The 21,656-nt window shown below is 40.6% G+C and overlaps 1 protein-coding gene across 1 annotated transcript in view; it reads left to right on the forward strand.

Annotated features, from left to right (window-relative positions):
* Positions 1-364: 364 nt before the first annotated feature.
* Positions 365-21,656, forward strand: part of LOC124851950 (acanthoscurrin-2-like) — a 29,570-nt gene continuing 8,278 nt past the window's right edge. The window contains exon 1 of the mRNA XM_047340169.1: positions 365-706. Coding sequence (XP_047196125.1) covers positions 531-706 — 176 coding nt within the window. The 5' untranslated portion in view covers positions 365-530. The remainder of the gene's footprint in view (positions 707-21,656) is intronic.

Raw genomic sequence — 21,656 nt, forward strand, 5'->3', positions numbered from 1 at the left:
CGGAGGAGTGATGTCCAGGGATTAAAAACTGAATCACTTCCTCAGGAATGTAAGTGAGTTGTCTTCAGTGTCATGTCTCCCTGCGAGGCTCCTCTCTGCAGGTCAGATTGAAGCCTCCTCTTCATTCAGCAGCTCCTTGGATCCTAATCTTGCTTCTGTGACCCACTTCTTCCCCTCGGGTCTCATTTAACTTTGATCTAATCTAATCTAATGTCACTTTCTCGCGCATCTCACGGTTTTATTTCCCCGCTAACGTCGCCATGGCCGCGCGGCGCGCTCCCGTCACCACGTCAGGAGGAGGCAGCCCCGCTGGTGCTGAGGCTGACGAGGATGAGGAGGATGGTGATGATGGCGGTGATGGAGGAGCACCGTTGAGTTCGCTCTCGCGGTTTTCTCTCCCCCTTTTTATCCATTCATTCTTTTTGATCGCAGTAAAAAAATTACACATTATAGTGACGTGAAGGGCAACACCGCCGATTTGACCCGATACCCTTCTCCGCCTCCCTCCCGTCTCCCGAGCCGAGACCGAGATGGGGAACGAAGCGAGCATGGAGGGCGGCGAGCCGGGAGCCGTCGGGATGATGGGGACGGCGATGCCCGGCGGACCCGCAGCGGGACCGGGGGCGGGACAGCACATGAAGCCGGTGAACGGATCCGCTGCCGGCGGAGGGATGGGAGTCGGAGGCCCCGGGATGGGGATGTCAAGGTAGGAGCAGCGGTGGTGGTGGAGGTGGAGGTGTTTCGGGTGAAGGGGGCTGGCCGAAGTGTAGTACTCTACATCCCAAACACGGAAACGCTTGATGGAGAAGCAGGGAATCAGATTTTTTTTACGGAGATGGGATTAACAGGGTGTTCCACACTGTTCCCCAGCTTCCGTGCACTGTGAGCGGACATGTGTTGTCTAGAGAGAAGCTGGGACAGATGCGGACATTAAAAAGCAGGAGCTGTCCGTGGTGCTGACACGCTCCATGCTGCTGAGCCTGAGCTGGCTCCACAGGAAGGTTTTCACACTGCAGGTTCAGGTGTTTTCCCATCACTGGTTGTCACTCTGCTGCTGTTCTGCCCTCTGATGAGATTTTGTCATGTGCTCTAATAGTATTCCCTCCCTCCCTCCCTCAGCTCGTATCTTGCTCAGGCGTGTGTGCGTGTTGCTTTGACAGCCTTCGTTTTTCTCCATCATCATTTTTAGGCATGCAGAGATCGGGTTCGAAGAGTTCGAGCCTGCCCTTTATCAAACGGGACGTTTTTGTGCTCCATGTTTGAGATGTTGATGCATTTGGACAAACAAACCATTTTCATACGCTCTACTCGTTCCGCATGAGCGAGGGGAGGATGTTGAATGTGTGTGTGTGCGTGCGTTAAGGGGGCTTGCCTGGCTATGTAGGCGTGTGTTTGATGCTGTGTGTGTAGTATGGTACTATCAGCATTGCCATCGTTTCCCGTTAATGACGTACAAACCGTCTGACTGACAGATGGTGCTTATAGCGACCGAACCTACACACACACACCATATCCAACCAAACTGAACCAAACCTCCAAAGACCTGCAGCCTTTGCATTTCAAACCATGTCATGTTATCCAATATCTTTAGAAATGAAAAGCAGAACAAATAAATGAATATCCTTTATGCTGCGTGTGACATTTGTGGCTTTCACACCATTGAAACAGCAGTTTCAGTGATTTGATGCAAGAACACGATACATTAATCGCTCATAATATAAAACCACATCAACAAACTGTAATGCAGCTTTTTAGATGAGTAAAATGTGACATTTAACCTGCATTGTAAATACATAAAACTACAATTATGTTATGTTCCATCCACTTATAATCTCGTTTCATAACACACTTTATACACCAATCACATACTGCATTATATACAGTATGTGTCCCATGCAGGTCAACCCCTCCTGGTTATAGAATAACCATATACCATAACAGCACTATGACATGTGACTTGTTATCTGTCCTGTAACCTGATTTAACATAACCTGGCATAACATCTGTACAGTATCTGTACAGTACACACACTTGCATGGGGTATGGTCAGTGTGTGGATGTGTGTGTGTGTGTCTGTGTGGGGGGAGGAGGGGGTGCATTTAGGACACATCCTGGGTTTGATTCATGCCTCTGTAGGACAGAGTAGAGCAGCGCAGCGCAGGCCTATATCCGTCATTATATAACACAGAGACTGAGAAAGCAGATGACAGCTTCATCTCACTTCCGATGAACGACAACACAGCTGGACGTGCTCTGGTGCATTATCTGTGCACTATACTGTGTTCAGGGGATTCACGGTGATTTCGTCGTCTTCTTTGTTACATTTGTATAATTTCCTGCATTTTCCGGAGGCTTCAGAACGTCTGGTTTCAAACGGCTAAAAATAATCGTCCATACACTTCAAATTCATGTGGAATAAAAGCCGATGGTTTCTGCAGAACGCAGCGTCTCACGTTAAGTATTTATAAAGGCGTAATACAAGGCCATGTGAACAGATTGAATCACGTGCAGAGCGTGTTTGCTCGCCCCCTGCCTCTCTTACTCTCACACACTCTCTCTCTCTTCTGCACTGCTTTGCCTGACTGCCTGCTCCTGTCCCCCCCCTCTCTCTCTCGTTCCCTGTCTCCTCTGCACACATATATGCTCTACTTCTCTTTCCCTCTCTCTCTTTCTCTATCTATCTCTATATCATTTCCACACTTGCATCTCTTAAAGCTGTAGGAAAAAAGGATGCTATTTTCTCTCATCCCCTTTTCTTCAGACTCCCTTTCTTCCTATCCCTCTCACTCTACTGCTTTTGTCTCTTTTTTCTTTTTAATTCAATCTCTGCACATTCCCCGGCCCCACACATATATTGCCTTCTTTCTTTTGCCTTGCTCTCTCTTTCCATTCGTCTCGAATTAGCAGAGCACTCAGGTATCATTTCATGCTTTTTACTCTTATAGTGTAAAGCACTATGTCAACATGATTATTTTTTCTATGAAGGATGCGACTGACATTATTTACTTTTAGTATGACTCTCATTGTCAAATCCTATTAAAAGAGCAACACCAACAATTTCTCTCTGCCTGACTGTAGACACATTAATATACGTATAACTCTCAAAGCCCTTTGATTCACACATGATATGCAAAAAAAACGGTAGTACAAACATGTAGTTTCACTTTTTAAATATGCTTGGTACTTCGGGAAAACAGCTGATCTGCTAATGAGATAGGGTATTATTTTATTTCCAGTGATTTCCCTGGTAGTAATTTATGGATCTTGATGAGAAAGATCTTTAGGGGACTGATATCTCTGAGTGTGTACAAATTGAGATTGGTTGAATGTAAGGGGACTGTTGGGCCTTGGCGAAGGTATTCGTTCTACTGTGTGCCATAGTTTGTTGTATTTTTGGTCACAATAGAGGTGTGTTGCACAGAGGAATAATCAGGCTTTAGAAAACACACACTTTTGGATGGTGAATAACACCAGCAGTAAATGGATCCATTTATTGCTGCTGTTATTCTTTTGACAGGATTACTTGATGATAAGAAAAAATGCCTGATCCTCTCACATGTCGATATTGTTTGTGTTCTTTGCAATGATAGTATGTCATATGCAAAATGGAACACATGTGTACACTTTTATCTTCATGTAATTACGTCATTATCCACCTGTTTTTACTGTACATTTGCTCTTTTGATAAAAAACCCTCCCCCCTCTGTGTCTTTCTCTCCCTCTCCGCCCCCCTTTCAACCAATAACCAGCAGCCTATAAATGGCTCTGCCGCTATAATGATACACAACACCAGCGCTATGTGGGGTATGGAAGTACAGATAAGGAGAAGCGAGATGCTGAAAGTGAGAGGGGAAATAAGGGCAAAATGAGAGTGGGAGCCGAAGGAGGTGAAAGCAGAGGAGGAAAAGTAGGAGGGAACAAGCTGGTGGAAATAGATCCAGTGCAGTCACTTGTACAATGGTATAAACCTTAAGGGACACTGGGAGGGGGGAGGGAGTGATGGGGTAGTGATAAATCAAAAGACGTATAAACCTGTTACCTGCAGTCAGGGATCATCCAAGAACAACCTGCAATATCATCAGGAGAACAGATAAATCAGATATATACACTTATCTGAGAAAAATATTAAAACTGGTTTGGTTTTAATGGTGAGGTAGATCCGAGTGTATCTGTACCAGCTGTTTTTAAAGTGTTAATTCTGAGCCATCAGTAATGTTTTTTGATATTTATTTTGTAATTATTTTCCATGGCTGCACGAACTGACTTGAACAAAAACACACCGATCTGGTACAACATCAGAACATCAGGTACCTGTTTTAATGTTGCCTCTGATGCCTCGTGTGATTTGATTTATATCAGCTTAACCTCCTTACTGTGAAATGTCAAAACAAAGATTTACATCAGGGTAACGGTAAACTAGCTTCTTCATTGATTTCAGATTTCTGAACCGGCTTTTAACCAATTAGCAAGTAGTAACTGAATTTAGGTGCAGAACCAGTATTTCTATGATTTTCTCTCATGTTGAAGTAGTGGGCCCTTTGAGAGAGAAAGTAAGGGTGTGGAGGTCAGGGAGGTGGACGTCTGTGTAGCATGTCTGATTTTAAAGCAGCAGACCAGAGTTTGTCTTCAGACTTTAAATCAACATCAGTGTTTTTATGAGCCAAACTAATTCCTCCTCGCCTGTGGCTGGTTCACCCTGATCTTACACGAATAAATCATGTGCCAAATTCGCTATCTTTTTCTGCCCTTGACTATATGACTGACATTTATAGAACAGAAAAAAAGGAAAATAAAAATAGGAAAACAAAAGTCCTAATGATAAGTGACAAAACAGGTCCTTTTGTCATTGTCTTCTTAAGCAACCAATGAGAGCATTTAAAAAAAAAAAGCCAGAATATCTTGTATAGGGATGCTGCCATTTTGCACTTGTTACATCATTCAGAGCCATAGTCTGCATAGAAGACAGATCTGTGAAAGCTCTGTAGAGCTGCAGTTGGATTGTAATTCTATGTAGTGTTATCTCAACACGCAAAAGCTTTCCACATTACACATAGATTTCATTCACCACTATTCAAAAGTGATTAGTGCGCCTTCTTTATTTTCACGTGCATTATTTTAAGTGTAGCAAGAAAAAAGGCACTTATTTTCAATTCCTTTCACAGTGATCACTTTAAATGCTTAATTTCTTATCACCCCCTTGAGTCAACTTTATATAGAGTTAATGGAACTCAGTCATAGACTGTATATAAAGATAGCCAACGTGACTCCATTTCCTTCCACGGTAAAAACAGGAAGCCAGTATGTAGCAGATACGGTTGCTGCCATCCGCTGAAGACATCAGTTTGGAGCCAGAGTCTGGACAAGTGATCATGGTTTAGGAGTATCGAGGTCGCGAGTTAGTCAATCATGACATTTTACCCTATTTTGTAGCATTAAATAACATAACATGAACTCCTGAGCAGACATCAGTGTTATAACAACTTCCTAAAATGAAATAAACAAAACAAACAATATGTGGCGTAAATTTTATGGTGCGGTGGCAAAGGTTGTTCCGGGTTCAACAGACATTGATCATTAATCATATCTTTATGTTTTATATTTTATAAAACATAAAATATAAAAACATATCTTTATTTTTTATATTAGATTTTTTTCAATACAATAAAATGTTATAACATTTGGCTGTCACAGTTTTTAGTATGGGTCAAATGTATGCTATTCCAAAAATATTATATTATTGGTTTCTCCCAGCTCTGCTGACATCACCTCTGGACGAAATGAAGATGTAACAGCATCACGGTGGCAGGAAAGCAACAAACTCTTTTTTAAACGACAGAAAGTGAAATTACATTATTACTTCACATTACTATACAACATTGCATGTGATAGGAACAGTTTGATGGTAGCTAGTAGCAGCTAAAGTTAAACTCTGTAGCTGCTGTCTCGTCAGCCAGTAGTTAGCACCTTATTTAATGTTAAGGAGCTCACAGTGAGCTGATGGTTTTTACCACGATCACAGGTTGTATTGAGATAATCTCTGATGAGACGTCTCCAGGTCCAGATACAGACAGTGTCTTAGTCAGGAGGGGGACAGTGCAGCAGGTATTCTACTGAGGAGACACAGTGATGATACACTATGATTCCCTCTGTATCTCTGTCTGTTGTTATATCAGTGTGTCTGTGTGTCTGTAGTTATATCAGTGTGTCTGCCTGTAGATATATCCCTCTGTCTGTAGTTATACTAGTGTGTCTATTTTAGCAGTGTCTCTGTCTGTAGTTATATCAGTGTGTCTGTGTGTCTGTAGGTATATCAGTGTGTCTATCTGTAGTTGTATCTTTGTGTCTGTCTGTGTCTGTTTTAGCAGTGTCTCTGGCTGTAGTTATATCAGTGTGTCTGTCTGTAGTTATATCAGATTGTCTGTCTGTAGTTATATCAGTGTGTCTGTCTGTAGGTATATCACTGTGTCTGTCTGTAGTTGTATCTGTGTGTCTCTGCCTGTATATCAGTGTGTCTGTAGTTATACCAGTGTGTCTGTCTGTAGGTATATCATTGTGTCTGTAGTTATACCAGTGTGTCTGTTTTAACAATGTGTCTGTCTGTGGGTATATCTGTGTGTCTCTCTGTATCAGTGTGTCTGTCTGTAGGTATATCAGTGTGTCTCTCTGTAGTTGTATCTGTGTGTCTCTGTCTGTATCAGTGTGTCTATCTGTAGGTATATCACTGTGTCTCTGCCTGTAGTTACATCAGTGTCTCTGTCTGTATATCAGTCTGTCTGTAGTTGTATCTGTGTGTCTCTGTCTGTATATCAGTAAGTGTTTGCGTGAATCAAACAAGATTGAAGACAGTGTAGAAGCTTGTGAAGATTGGATAAGCGAGTCTCATTTTCAGTAACAGTGTAATTACCTGACATGACAACTTCTAAATAAATATGCATATATTACGTATATATTTACCCTGATACAAAGTGTGAGAGTGCTGAGTTTAAGTTGAGTTCTAAAAGGTTTAAAACAATCCAAACTCAAACTGTTTCAGTACATAATATTGTGTGCAGAACTGTCGAAAATTGCATCATTATTTCACTCTTTTTTTTCTGGGAGGGTTCCACCACACCTCTAATTGTGCTCCCTTGAATCTTTGGCCTGCATGACGCCTCTGAAGAAAACGCAACCATATGTTGTCTTAAGTGTCGTGGATGTACCACAGTCCTACTGGTTTCTGCCAGTCTGGATGATGACCAGCTGATGTTTGTCGCTGCATATTTTCCAATTTCATTCCAAGTCGGCTCGATGTGCCTTTCATCTGCTGCACTTTGTGTCTTTGGCCGCCGTCCTTTACTTTGTGCTCCTGCAGAAGAGCTTAGACAGCACATCTGCAAAACACCTGTCTGCTGCTAAATGTATTTCTGTTTGAGACCTTGGTGATGCAGGACGACCACCTTGTGTCTGCTACGCTCCCTCTTTAAACAAAACTGTCTTCAGCAAACTCACCCTTTTAGTTTGACTTTCCCTCGCCCAGTTTTGTTCCTCACACAGCTGTTTCTATTTCACTTCATGAGTTGGTTTAATGTACATCTTATTTTGTTGGTCATTAGCACCTGTGTGTTACAATAGTTTAATCATGGAGAGGATTATGTGCCCATAAATTACGTAAGTTCCTTTTTTTTAGTACGGTCTGTTTGTAATTTACAGTGACATATGTCACAAAGATATTTCACTATCTGCAAAACGATAGTTTGGAAGTCTCTGATATATTTGCTCTTAATAAACTAATGCAGATATAAGATGAAAATAAACAAATAAAATATTTTCCTGAAACATCTAAAGTGCCTTAAACATTTGCACAGAACTGTACATTATTTTTTTAGTGATCAATATTTTCTTTTAGTATATTACGCTTTTTTCGTTCTCTTTTGCTCCTGGTACTTTTGCGCCTAAATATGGCCGTTCAAACACAGTAAATCTGAATTTAAGAGGAACTGAAAATAGAGAGTAAAGTGGAATTCAGAAGAGACAAGAGTTCATAGAGGACATACACACACACACAGAGAGAGAGAGAGAGAGAGAGAGAGAGAGAGAGAGAGAGAGAGAGAGAGAGAGAGAGAGAGAGAGAGAGAGAGAGAGAGAGAGAGAGAGCATTTGCATCACAAACAGGGCCTAAATTACAGCAGAGGAGAGAGAGTGGGATAATGGAAGAGGAAAGAAGAATATACAGTGAAATATCCAGTGAGGAGAATGAACTTGCTAAAGAGGTGATGTAAACATGGGGGCAGAAAGAAAGAGAAGAGGGGGATGAAGTGTATTGATGTCCAGATGGCTTCAGACAAATGAGGTAGATGGGCGTGAGAGGGTGGAACAAAGAAAGTTACCATAGAGCTTCAGCACATACGGAGCAAACCATTCCCTAACTGTGGTTTCACATGCTCACGTCACATCTGATGAACTTCACACCAATATCTGTCACATATAGGCTCGGGTGTGTGTGCATTTGTGCAAATTAGTGTATATGAATGTGTATGTGTGTTATACATGATTATTATCAGTAACTGTGAAGAGCAGCTTGTTGACTTGAGACCATTACATTCATAGCAATTTATTACTTATGCAGCACTTATCTGTGTAAGTGAGAGAGAGAGAGAGAGAGAGAGAGAGAGAGAGAGAGAGAGAGAGAGAGAGAGAGAGAGAGAGAGAGAGAGAGAGAGACCGTGTAGGAGAGTGTGAATATGTGTGTATGTTGGAGATAAAATGAAGGTGTGAACTTTTAATGTGTTGAGTTTTTTTTCTGATATGCGACTAATTTTCACTTTCCAGAAAATCATGGATATATGATATGTATAGGTGTTTGTGTGTGTGTGTGTCTGTGTGTGTGTACATGCTTGAGTGTCATGTTTGTGTAACCGTTTTTACACCTTCTGCAGAGAAGCAGCAGCCTCTCTTTGCTGTGTTCAGTGTGACTGCACTGTTTAACTTAGATTGTGATTTTATTTGCTGTCAGTCCCAATGATTGGATTTTTTTTGTCACACCAGCAGAGGAACAAACGCTGATACGAATCAGTTTCTGATCTGCTGAGTGGGCTGATTATAGAACCTCCTTTTAGCCTTTTGTTGGTGACATCGATGGTGAGGGTGAAAATTATTGGGTGTGATGAGTAGATGTACTTCAACATCCCCTCAAGCACAGATGTTTTGTTGCTGACATACAGTATATATTGCAGCTGTGGATGCAAATTACCATCAAATATGCCACCACAACCCACTACATATACACAGATGGAACCTGTAATCATCAAATTGATTAACAGGTAATTTAATTCAGAGACAGAAACGAGAATACAGAAAATATTTAAATATTTTGGGCTTAAGGACACAAGAAGCTGACATTTTCACATCCTGCCAACACGGCAGTCCAATATTAACTCTCTTTTTAGCTCTGCTTTGGTCTCCACCAACACCAGTTAAAAACACCCAGTTTTTTAGTTGCTAGATGTTATGCTACATTCATCAATTAGCCACTTACTTTCTTTAGCTATAGCCACTAACTTTGTCTAACATGGAAGAAGAATATTCACTCTCCTTTTAGCTTGGTTTTGTTTTCTCCCGACATGAACGAAAAATCCCCTGGAGTCTAGCCGCTAGATGTTTCGCTACATTTTTTAATATACCTTGTTCTCTGTAAACAGCTGCCTGCTGCTGGAGCAGAGGTCAATGAGGTGCTGAGACTAAAACATTCTGTATGTGTAGAGAAAAAGTTCCATTAAAACAAAACAATGAACTGAAAGATGCTTGAAATCTGTGTTGAGCTGCAGAGTTGGTTATAATTCATTGCAGTTTTATCTCAAGGAGAAAAAGCTTTTCATGTTACACAGAGATATCATTCATTGTCAATAAATTGGATTAGTGTGGCTTCTTTATCTTCTCATGAGTATTGTTCTAAGCGCAGCAGGAAAAAGTGCATTATTTTCTATTGAAATAACTCAACTTAGACTAACTAACTAGAAAAGACTTTAAATGCTTAATTTCTTATCATCCACTTCAACTGCTTCAACTTTATACAGTCAAAATATGGTGAAGTTGGCAAAATAATGCATCCATTGTGTCCAGTATCTGGAGACTATAATTTATATATTTATATTAACGTGTACCTTTTTGTCTGATCATTTCCCAAACACTAATTTTGAGAAAGCATGGTTTTATGACCTATACCGAAGCCAGCCACCAAAAAATCAGTGAGCAGGATTTAAGTCACAGTCTTTAATCACCCGGAGGTTCACAACCTTTAGCCTCAAAATGACCTCCCAAATGAACACACAGATGGCTCAGAGAGCGAGTGTGAATGAAAACAAGAGCGAGCATGTTTGTGTGTGTGGGCGAGTTGGTGTATGAGCTTGAAAAATGAGAATTTTGGAAAAATTGTGTGAATGTGTGAGAGAGTGGGCGAGAGTCAGACAGACACAGGCTCTCTATATATTTACACACCTCGTTATCTGGAGGCTGCGTGTACAGGAGCCTCCAAATACTAAATGTGTTTGGGTGGCTGCATCGAGAGATAAGGTGGCAATAAGAACAATATCACAGCCGCAATATTAGTTTTCAGCAAATAGATGCTGTCGCCAGAGCTTATAAGTGAAACCCAGAGACAGATTGAATGGCTATCTGAGCAGGACGAGAGGAGAAACCTGTGGAATCACAGGGAAGACAGTGGCGAGTAATGGATCATCTGTTGGATTCTGTAACCAGGAGATCGATAGAGTAAAGAAATAACACACAACAAAAACAAAACTAATTCAGTCGCAAATTGAATGTGTATTAGTCCTGCTTCTTGGTACTCAAATGTTTTGGGTTTCAATTTAAATCATATGTCACTTTCAAATATGGATCAGGGCTCACGGAGCTAAAGAAGTTGATTGAAACTTTATGAGGCCCACAGTGTTTTAGCCATAAATTTCTGATGAGGTTTCAGCGTGATAAGTTGCTAAATGAAGCTTGAACGGAGGTTTGTGTTTTTAGCTCCGATCACAGATGGATTGGAATTTGCCACAGCCTTTAAATCTCTGCGGAGGACGGATCAAAAGTCCAGATTACAGAGGCTCCCTGGTTTTGGCTGTCAGTCCTCGAGTGCTGCATCCCCCTTCGAGGGCTCAGCAGGGATTTGTAAAAGACACCAATACAGACGGCCCTGACCTCATGTAGTGAGCAGAGTGCAGCGCTGTCAGTCTGAGACACCTCAGCCAGCACTGCACGTTTCCACAAGGATGCCAGGATGGGCCGTTTAGACCTTCAGCACTATTAGACCTGCGTGTAACATGGGGTAAAACTGGGCTTTCAAGGATTTACACACTGTTCATCTGACCTGCACTACAGGACCAACCAGAGCTGACAAACAAATTAAGGGATACGTTTAATTAGCTTCTGTTTTTCACTTCAAATGTTAAGAACATCTACTCAAGAGCTGAAATCACTGCTGTCCAAAAATGGTTGAATAATCTCTGGACAGCAAAAAATAATCATGTATATGTTCTGGATATCAAATTAATGAGATTTTTTTCCCTTTCATATCATCAGTCATCAGAAATAAAAATAAAAGATATTTGATATAGACATCAGAAATATTTTTCAATGTCTGCACATTTGTTTCTAGTTGGACTAGAAAACTCCAAAGTCAAAATCGATCTAATACTTCCAAAAAATCTCTGTCTCTGAGAACCGCTCATCTTATCGATTCACACTTGGGATGTGTGTTGTTAAGGGCCCAAGGAAGTGCAATGTGGAATTTAATTCAATTCTGACTAGTGATACGTTCAATATTTATAAACTATTCATAAACAGGCAACCAGTGCTCTGTAGAAGTGCCGCCTGGGACTCAATGTAAGTAACGTTGTTAAACGCAACATCATATATCGCTTGTTCAGGATAACTGATTCTGCAGTTCAGGGTTTTGCCGACTGAGTCAAGCTTCACTTTGAATGAACAGGTGAACAGCTCTTTGTGCAGCAGTGGTGGTGCAGCTTCAGGGTTCTGAGGACTGAGTCCTACAGTCTGTCTTTACTTGCAGCAGCTCAATTGCTGCTGGTCACTTTTGCAGTTTCAGAATGAAACACTGTAACCGGCATTAATCACAGGCCAAACAAACAGCCCATTCCAAACAGGCTGGTTGAGGATGGGCACTGCACTAGTTCAGAATAAATGAGCAAAAGGACACAGAGTTGCTGTATATCCGGTGTTGAGAAAGGCAGAGAAATGAATCTTCATTTCCCCTGCTGCCTGTGACTTTATTTGGTGGTGTGTTGCTTTAGGAGCATTTTTGGGGGATTTTTTCAGAATCACAAGCTGTTTTCAGACATGACCTATGGGCAAAATCCAGAGAATTGGCTACAGAGTTTTTCTGCAGTCTGCCTTTCACACATGCACAACGCAGCGGGAGGTTCTCTGCACAGACGCGTTCACAACAACTTCAAATCCTCCGCATTATTCAGGTGAGAAGTGGAGCAGCCGACTGCAGCAGACAGAGACAGGGAGTGACGTATTAACTTGGCTGTGGAGACCATGTGACCATGTTTACATCTGCTCTTATCACCACAAACTCTCTTGACATCTTCGTTGATGTCTTCTACATGTATGACACAGATTTTTCATATTTTGCATCTGATGCACGTTATCAACCCCCACTCGCTCACGGTGAATCCAGCAGGGGATCCCCTGCTGGATTCACACATCGAATTCTCCTGGATGTCTAGGACATTATTGAAAGTCAGGTGGATAACATTTCCAGTGCATATCTGAAAGCAGGTACAGTTTAAGTGTTGTTTTTCATGGATTTCCATTACCCCCGGAGGAGATTCACAACTACTTGTTTCACACAACGCTTTTCAGTGTCATGTGATGTAACTGGGGATTGAGAGGTCTTCTCACTCTGCCAAGAAATCCTCTCTGTCCAAAGCTCCACTGCTAACAAATTGATCGGCTCGGAGGCGAGGCGTGACCCCGATGCACCACTAACATCTGCAGGGTCAACAGTCGAACTGCGGGGCTTGTCCGCCTCTGCCAGAAAGCAGCAGGACAGGAGACGATTAATAAGCCAGTTCTGGTCAGGATGAACTCTCCAGACACTGAGACAGAGAGCGACATGCTGCAGCCTGCACTCACATGTACCTGGATGCAGCTGCTCAGTCTCCCTTTAGCTAGTATTTAACAAGGGGCATTTTTCAATCCACCAATGCTTAATCCTTGTAAAACCTGACACAAAAAACAATTCATGAATAGTCCACTTGTGGTAATAAGCCGTGAGATCACTCAGCTTATTTTACAGAAACAATAGCTGTGCAATGAGCAGAAATGTATTACAGTCATTTGAACAATATGTACTGACACATGCAGTAAATAATCTGTCCTCACAACATATGGTTGTGTCTGTAGTGTAGGTCAGCTAATGTGAACTGGACTACTGCCAGAGCAACACTGTCTGTGCCTGACCTCAGGCCTCCTTTGTAGAGACCACACACACACACACACACACACACACACACACACACACACACACACACACACACACACACACACACACACACACACACACACACACACACACACACACACACACACACACACATGCACGTCTCTATAGTTGTGAGGACACTCATTGACATAATGCATTCCCTAACCGCTTTCCAAAAATGTCCTCACAATGATGGTGTTGACCCTCATAACATGCACACACGCACGCACGCACGCACGCACACACACACACACACACACACGCACACACGCACACACACACACACACACACACACACACACACACACACACACACACACACACACACACACACACACACACAAATTAAACAACAATTACCTGTATATTACAGGTACAAACAAGTTGAAGGTTTTATACTTAAGACTGAAAATGTTTTGGATAAAACTAAAAAGAAACTAAAAGCCGAAGTCATTATAGGTCTGATGTTGGCCTTCTATAATTGCAACTATTCATCCAGTGTTGTTGCTTCTTGATAACAGCTTCAGAAAATGACCTGTACTGATTTTTATTTTTTGCCAGACGTTTCACAGCTTAGCTGCCATTCATTTAATTCATTTCTCACCAATGGAGCCTTCACCACTTCAATATTTTCATTAGTCTTGGTTTCAGTTAAGGCTTTTTGCCTTTTCTGCAGAAATAAAACTCTATTTGACACTAAACCACACATTGATTCACTCATAAACTGGATTGAATGTGCACCATCTCTAGATGATTCATGCACGATTCATGCTTTTATGCTTTTAGCAGGAACATTTGTAAAATGTATTGACAGTAAATATGAGCTACATATTGATCACTGAGGCAATTCCTTCATTTAGATACTCCGCTACAGAATGTAAAAATGTAGTAAAACTGACAAGACTAAGTCCAGTCAGTAAATCTTTTATGTTAATTTTTAACGTGTATTAATTAACTTTTGATTAGCCAGTCTCCCCGTTCTTGCCAAGGAGGGGGGAAGGCAGCACCTTTAGGCGCCTTGAAATAAAAGTTGGACATGAGATTAAAGTTATGTCTCAGTTCTACACATCAGTACATGATCGAGCAGATGTAGGATTTTACACTGTTCTGTACTTTACATGTTACACTAACTAGAATCAGGAGTTAATATATCAGCTATTAAAATACTTTCTGAGTCTGATTAAAAGCAAAACAAACCAAACACCATAAGCATTACTTCAACATTTCATCATTTCTGAGCCATCACATCAATGACAACACTTATTCCACTTTCTTCCTGCTATGAACAAATTATCGTCATTGGTGCTTTGTATATTCATTCACACAAAATGTATTTAGCACACTGACTTTGCTTGCTGTACCTTTTGCTTTCTAGTTACTTTAGCCACAAAGGTTATTTGTTTGTTAGCAGGATTAAGCAACTATACTTGATGGATTCCCACCAAACTTGGTGAAAGGATGAGGTATGGGTCAGGGTGTGGATCCAGATCAGGGGGCGGATCCAGGAATCTTTTTGCAATTTAACATTGCAATTGACACTTTTCAACATTTTCATTCATTTCTCTTTCTTAATGGATCCTGATGTAAAACAGGCGTGTTTAGCATACTGATATTTATGAGTGTGTGTAATTTTCTGCAGATCCTAATAAAAATGTGGATCTAGGGAATTTTAATTCAAGAAATCAATTCATAAGGGGGACTGTTGGGCCCTGCCAGAGGTCCGAGCACTCTGAGTGCCATTCTAGTTACATGTGGGTCCTGTTAAATTCTACTCATCCTAATGGTCTTTTCTGTAACACATCAGGTTTATTGTTTGTGTGAACTCAGTGCTGTTGAAAGTGAACATTTCTATTTTTCTCTTCACACTGTGATCACTCTTTTGCTTCATTCAGGTGGGGATACATTCCCTCTGACTTTCATTTGTTTGTCAGAGAATATTATGCTGTGCTTTGCCATTTTTCGCCGCTGCTCGTATGAAGGTCACGTTGTGTTTTCTCATTATGTTGTCACCACCTGGCGGTAAATGTTACCTGTATTGATGCTGTGGCTGAATGGGTGTGTGTGTGTGTGTGGTTGTGCTTGTTAAACCCAAGTAGTACTGACGCCCACCACCTTGGAACAAACTACAGCAGCACATTGTTGTTTGTGTATGTGTTTGTTTGCGTATCAATTCAGCCTTTTCCTGCAGTATTGTTGATGAATGGGTGTTTTTTCATTGTCAATAAGTTTCAGCTTCTTCTATCTGTTTGTTACGGAGCATTAAACTGATTTACTGCTCCATTCTTTACACTTCACTGTGGTTTATTCAAAGATCGTGGCAGAAAAAAAGATTGTTTTTCTCGCTGAAAGCCAAAACAGAAACTATTAAACTCAGGACGCTGCTGCACACACCCGTGGTTCTAAATCATTGATTCATGTGAGTAAAAGATGGTGACAAGAAAGATTTAAAATCAAAACCACTTAATTCTCCATTTTAGTAGCAGCACTTCTGAAAGCCTTTGTGTTAAATTGCTGATGAAACCAAGCAGAGCGACGGTTTCTTCTGGATGGCTCAGTTTAATTTTCAGCACAATTCTGCTTCTGCAGTCATTTGGGCTCGGTGGGGGGTTTGGCACAGGGAAAGACACTCAAATGGGATGTGTTTTGTTCTCATCAAGAAACTAGGGAAAAAAATGTGATTTTTAAATCTTGGGTTTGCGAGTAGGTTTTTTTTGTATCTTCTAAAGGAGCTGCAGCTTATGTCTTGTGCCGACTTGTCTGATTTGGAGCATGACTCCAATCCAACGAGCAGATCCTGTTCCAGCATAGAGAAACAAAACCATTAACACTTTCACGGTCTCCAATTTTAGAAACACTTTAAAGATATGGCGTGCATTTAAAAGTTGATTTTGAAAATGTTTCAACTTACTTGGCAACGTTGATTATGATACAGTATACAATGAATTAACTACAATGAGCTATAAATAGAAAGAGAGTTAGAGGACGAGAGAGATTTGAAAAACTGGGGCGACGATGAGAGAGAGCTCCAGCTGGGAGCTGGTCTCGAGTGTACTATCTCGCTGTGTTACAGAGAGTTAAAAAAAATCCTGAATCCTCCTTTTCATTCTGATCTCCTGCAAAAGTAAATGGTTTCCATCCTGGGTCCTGCCCCACACCTGCACACAATTTCATTGAAATCTGTTGAGTAGTTTTTGAGTAATCCTGCAGCACTGCAGTTAATGAGAGAGTCTTCACTCTGATCAAAGGAGGCACAGTACGTCCATAATTAGCCCCTTGAATTTAGCTCCTACCTGTCATAAATATTTCTACAGATTCCAGAAAGTGTGAAATGAGTCATTTAATGGTCTCTTCAAAAAATCACTGTCGACAACTGAGTAACTCACTGAAACACAACTTACTCTCATCACACATCCTCAAAGCGAAAACTGTACTGTTAGATCAATTAAGTCTGTTAAGCCTGACAACATAAACAGTGATCTTTAGTGCTAAATGGGGACCAAGTTACCGGAAGTTAAAAACGTGTTATCTTCTGTGTAGATAATAGTTATGGACCAATTCAGAGGCGTCCTCCTTGGGACCTGGTCTATGTGGCCCACAAAGGGGGCAGCCTCTGTGGCCGAACTGAAATGAAACAACATGGTCTACGGAGAAATATTCAGATGTGTCATTTTGTTCCCTTTGAGGTTCTGGTTCAGTGAGAGCTCTGATTCTGGCTGCTGTCGTCACCAAAGCAACAACTGCTAAGAGCTGACTGGTACCATCATATTTAAAGCCAGTACTAATCAAATACTGTGGCTGTGAATTTGTCATTTATGGAATATTTATAAATTATAAACCCTAAAGATAGGGAGGCTTCATTGAGGCTTTATAAAAGAACACCAACGTCATTTTAAAAATCATAATCAAGATTTTGAAGTGAACAATAGAGCTAGTGAGTAAAGAACCCACAGACACTCTAAGTGACAGGTTCTCACAGAGTTCCATGACCTTCAGGCCTCCACAGCCCAGTGCAAACCCAGGGTCATGTTTCAGACATGGTCACCTGACATTCTGAGATTTTAAAGCACCAGGTTGATGCATGAAACACAACACATGATGTTACACCATTGTCTTAGCCAATGAATGTCATTAGAAGTGAAATTAGCTTATAACTGGCTGATAATGTGACACAATCAAATCAGCAGTCAAAGTATTTACTACAGCCTAATGACAATTTTCCGCCTGGCACCAATGTTTTCTTATGTTAAAGATATTATATGCAACAATTCTTCAGTAAAATCTATAAAACGAACGTACCTATTTGATTTTTTTTTTTTACTTGTGTACTTACATTATCCAAAATGTTTCCAACAATGTTCAAACCCAGAGAAAAGCTCATTCAAGGTAATGGGACATTTCATTTTGGTCGCCTTTTAATTGTGTACGATCTGATTTACACTTCAGTTGACCCGTCTCTGCTACAACTTCCAGGGGAAACAATGTTTGATTAAGGAAAAGCTAACTGTTAGCCAGTTAGCCAGTCGGTTGTCTTTTCCTTACACTGTTTGTTTTGGTCACTCAAGATGAATCACGACTATTCAGTGCCTGCGTAACATGAATACAACTTTAATACATAACTTCATCCTGGAACGTGCGTTTGAGTCATGTCAGGTAGACTTTCATCTCCAAATGCTTTTGAAGACAACAACTAGTATGATCACACGCTGCTTCACAGCGTAAACAAACTACGTCATTTGTTATTGTTTTGATTGAGAGACACATTTCAGCCAAAAATAACAAACAACAGAATATTTCACTTACAAGATTTTTATGGAGCTTTCAACTGCATCTAATGTGAGGCTCAAGCCTCATTATGGTCACTGATCAAACGTCAACTGCTGGTAAAGGTCAACAAATATAGGGGATCACTCCTCCTTAAAAGCTAGTGACACGAAAGTTACAATTAAAGATTGTGTTTTTTATTAAAGCTCTTCCAAAGAAACCCAGAGAAACTGATATTTAATACTCTTCCAGTGTTTATAGGATCACACTCACTAAAGTTAATTTAATCCTTTCAAATTTAGTTTTGAAGCCAAGAGGCTTTTCACATCCATGAAAAAATAAACAGCTCTCAAGTTAAGTAAATTGCTGTGGAGTCATTTGTGCAGCCTCTCAATCTGTCTTCTCGATCCGTCATCACTGTATCATGCTGAGTCAGCATTATACTCATCATGTTATGTTATTACATCGGTTTTCAACATGTGATCACACTGTTTCTCTGCTGCGCTCAGATTGACTAACTCAGACAGCAACAGCTGGCAAAAAAAGGGGAAACACAAACACACAGAAAACACAAACTGACACATAACACACATGATAATAAACAGCACAACAGTAATGATGATGAGTATCATGATGGTTGTGGGGAAATGAATCTGGGAACAAAATGAATTTCTTGCCTCTTTTGCAACAATCTGTGTCAGGAAATAGAAAATGTTAGGTAGCCTCTATTTATATCCCTCTGTCCCATTACTGCCCACATCGAGGCTGAGCAGCACAAATTAATCCTTTTATTACACATGCAGCATGAAATAGCCTGATGCTGCTGCTGCTGTTCACGGAGCAAAAAGATGGCTGGTGAAGAGAAGTAATATTTCAAAGTGAGGAGGGAAGAGATAAATAGGCAGAGCTGTCCCTTCATCAGATGTAAAAAAACAAAATGCAAAGTGTGACATGTACCTTTTAGAGTATGACCACAAACACTGACGGCCTGTATGAGCAACAGCAGTGAAAGTGTGATGGAGGGTTCCGTTGCCATGGAAACATCCTTGCTGAGGATCCAAATGACTACATTCAAAACTACTGCCAAAGTTATTCTAAATGAAATCACATTAGTAATAATTGATGTGTCACTTAATTAATTAGGCGATGATTAATGTGCACTATCACTTGGACTTGCGTCACAGTTTTAGGAAAATGTTTAAATTTACTCTCAGCCTCAAATATACAGTTGTAGCAGGGCTATGTACAACTGAATGCACTTCATGTTTTTGGCCTATTACGTGTGCTTCATGCGTGGACAGGATTAACTAACATTGCTTTCTATTTGATGTTCTAATGTCAATGCTGCCAATTTCTTTTAGATTGCAATGTGGATCTATTAAGGGAAATGTGCCGTTTATTTAGTCTCTAATTTCGTAATCGCAAAATCAAACAGAGAGCAAACCCTTCTGCTCCACATGCACAACTGTGGTTCAGTGGGCACGAGCCTGACACGAGCGCAAACCTGCACTTCCCTGTGTGCTGGAAACTGCACAACACTGCCCGACAGCCGCTTGCCTGTCAAGTTGAACTGTTTAGACTTTGTGGGTGGGAGCAGTCGATTGGGGACATGTTCGATTAATCACTTTGAACACTTCTAGTCCCCAGCCCCTCTCTGCTTTTCTAACCCCCTTTTCTGTAGCAATTGTAAACTTTGTGTGTTCTAAACTAGGCCGTCGACACAAAAAGCCTATGTGACATGTTGTGTATGCACTATTTACTTACATTGCATTAAAGAAGAGGCTGACTCGCCATAACCCTGATAATCTTTAGGTAATCATTTCAGCTTCATCAAGTCAAACTTTCTGTGTGTCCAATATCAAATGAAACTGTATGTGTCTGGCATGATTTCATACAGAATCACCTCATGATGCTTCACATCAAATTCTTCAGTTTAGGACCAAATACATGAAAAACTGATGGCATGCAGCTGAAGCCTAAGAACTAACTGTAATGGAAGTTTTCTGGAAGCTGGTGAAAGGAGAACTCAGGCAGCAGCAAACGTCTCAAGGAGACCAGAAGGTTGAACAATATACAAATGCTAACAGAGTCCCTAGAATGGCTAGAATTGCTTTCACTCTCTATGTTACATGTAGGTGTTCGCATCCTATTGGATAGTTAAGTCTAAAGTATGCATTCCTAAATCACATTGTGTGCTTACGTCTTGCCACTGGTGAAATATGCAATAGAGTTAGAGTTGGTGCACGTCTGTCTGGGCAAGTCCTGGAGCGTAGACACCACAATGCACTGTCGGTTGGCCCTTTATCTATAACCTGACCTTGGGCACTGCTTAAGGGAGAATGGAGTGTGTGTGGAATTAGACACTATTCTCCTGTACAGAAGTAATATACACTATATACATAATATATAGTGGCATACACAGTGATGTTTGAGGATGGCAAACATTACACTCGCTAAATCTCACATCACCATTGTGATTGTGAGCATGTTAGCATATTGACATTAGCATGTAGCTCAAAGCACTAATTAGTTTGAGGAATCGTGTTTTCCTTTTTTTCTATGTTCGCTGCTGATATATTAGTTTTGAGAACATGCTTCCACCAACTATGAGGAATTATCCCTGGACTTTCTTGAACTGGGCCTTCACCTGAATTACTTGGTTAAAGCTTGGTCCAATAATAAAATAAACTACAATAAAATCCAATAATATTGCCTTGTTATCTTCAGTGATTTTAAGCTGCAGTGATCAAGCGGAAATTATTATCTTAAATTACCCAGAAACTTAAGTCTCTCAGTAATCAAGCACTTAGAAAAGTAAATTTAGCCTCATTTATTCATTAACCTTCAGATTTATTTGTTCTCGTCTGGTTCTGAACTTTTCTGGTTTCATCCACTTAAGGGGTTTCTGTAGCTTTAAAGCTTTTAGTGGACATCTGTGAATGAACTGCATATTTGTCCCAATGCTTTGTGTCAATACGATTGATATTATGTTTATTGATGCCATGCTTATTTTAAGTAAGGATTAAGTCCTATATTGTGAACCATTCCATGAGTTGTTGGGATAATTGGATCTGGTGGACTAACAAACTAACAGGCATCCCCCCGAGCCATGCTGCAAGTTTTATTTTATGCTGAGGTTATATTTTAAAACTCCTCAAAAATTCAATAGTCTGAATTTCAAGCCTACAATAATACTTAGAAAATATGGTAGGTCTTAGTTATGTTAGATTTAATGCTACTTCTGCTTTGCTTTAAATTCGTTTTTTTGTTTTTAAGAGATATGTTGTGGTGGCCTGTATGTTTCCTCTGCCATGGAGGTTATTGTTTTGTCCGTCTGTTTGTCTGTTAGTTAGAGGATTACACAAATACTGGACAGATTACCATAAAACTTGGAGGAAGGATGCAG

This window comes from Hippoglossus stenolepis, chromosome 6, assembly GCF_022539355.2.
Source record: "Hippoglossus stenolepis isolate QCI-W04-F060 chromosome 6, HSTE1.2, whole genome shotgun sequence".
In the NCBI taxonomy this organism is placed as follows: Eukaryota; Metazoa; Chordata; class Actinopteri; order Pleuronectiformes; family Pleuronectidae; genus Hippoglossus; species Hippoglossus stenolepis.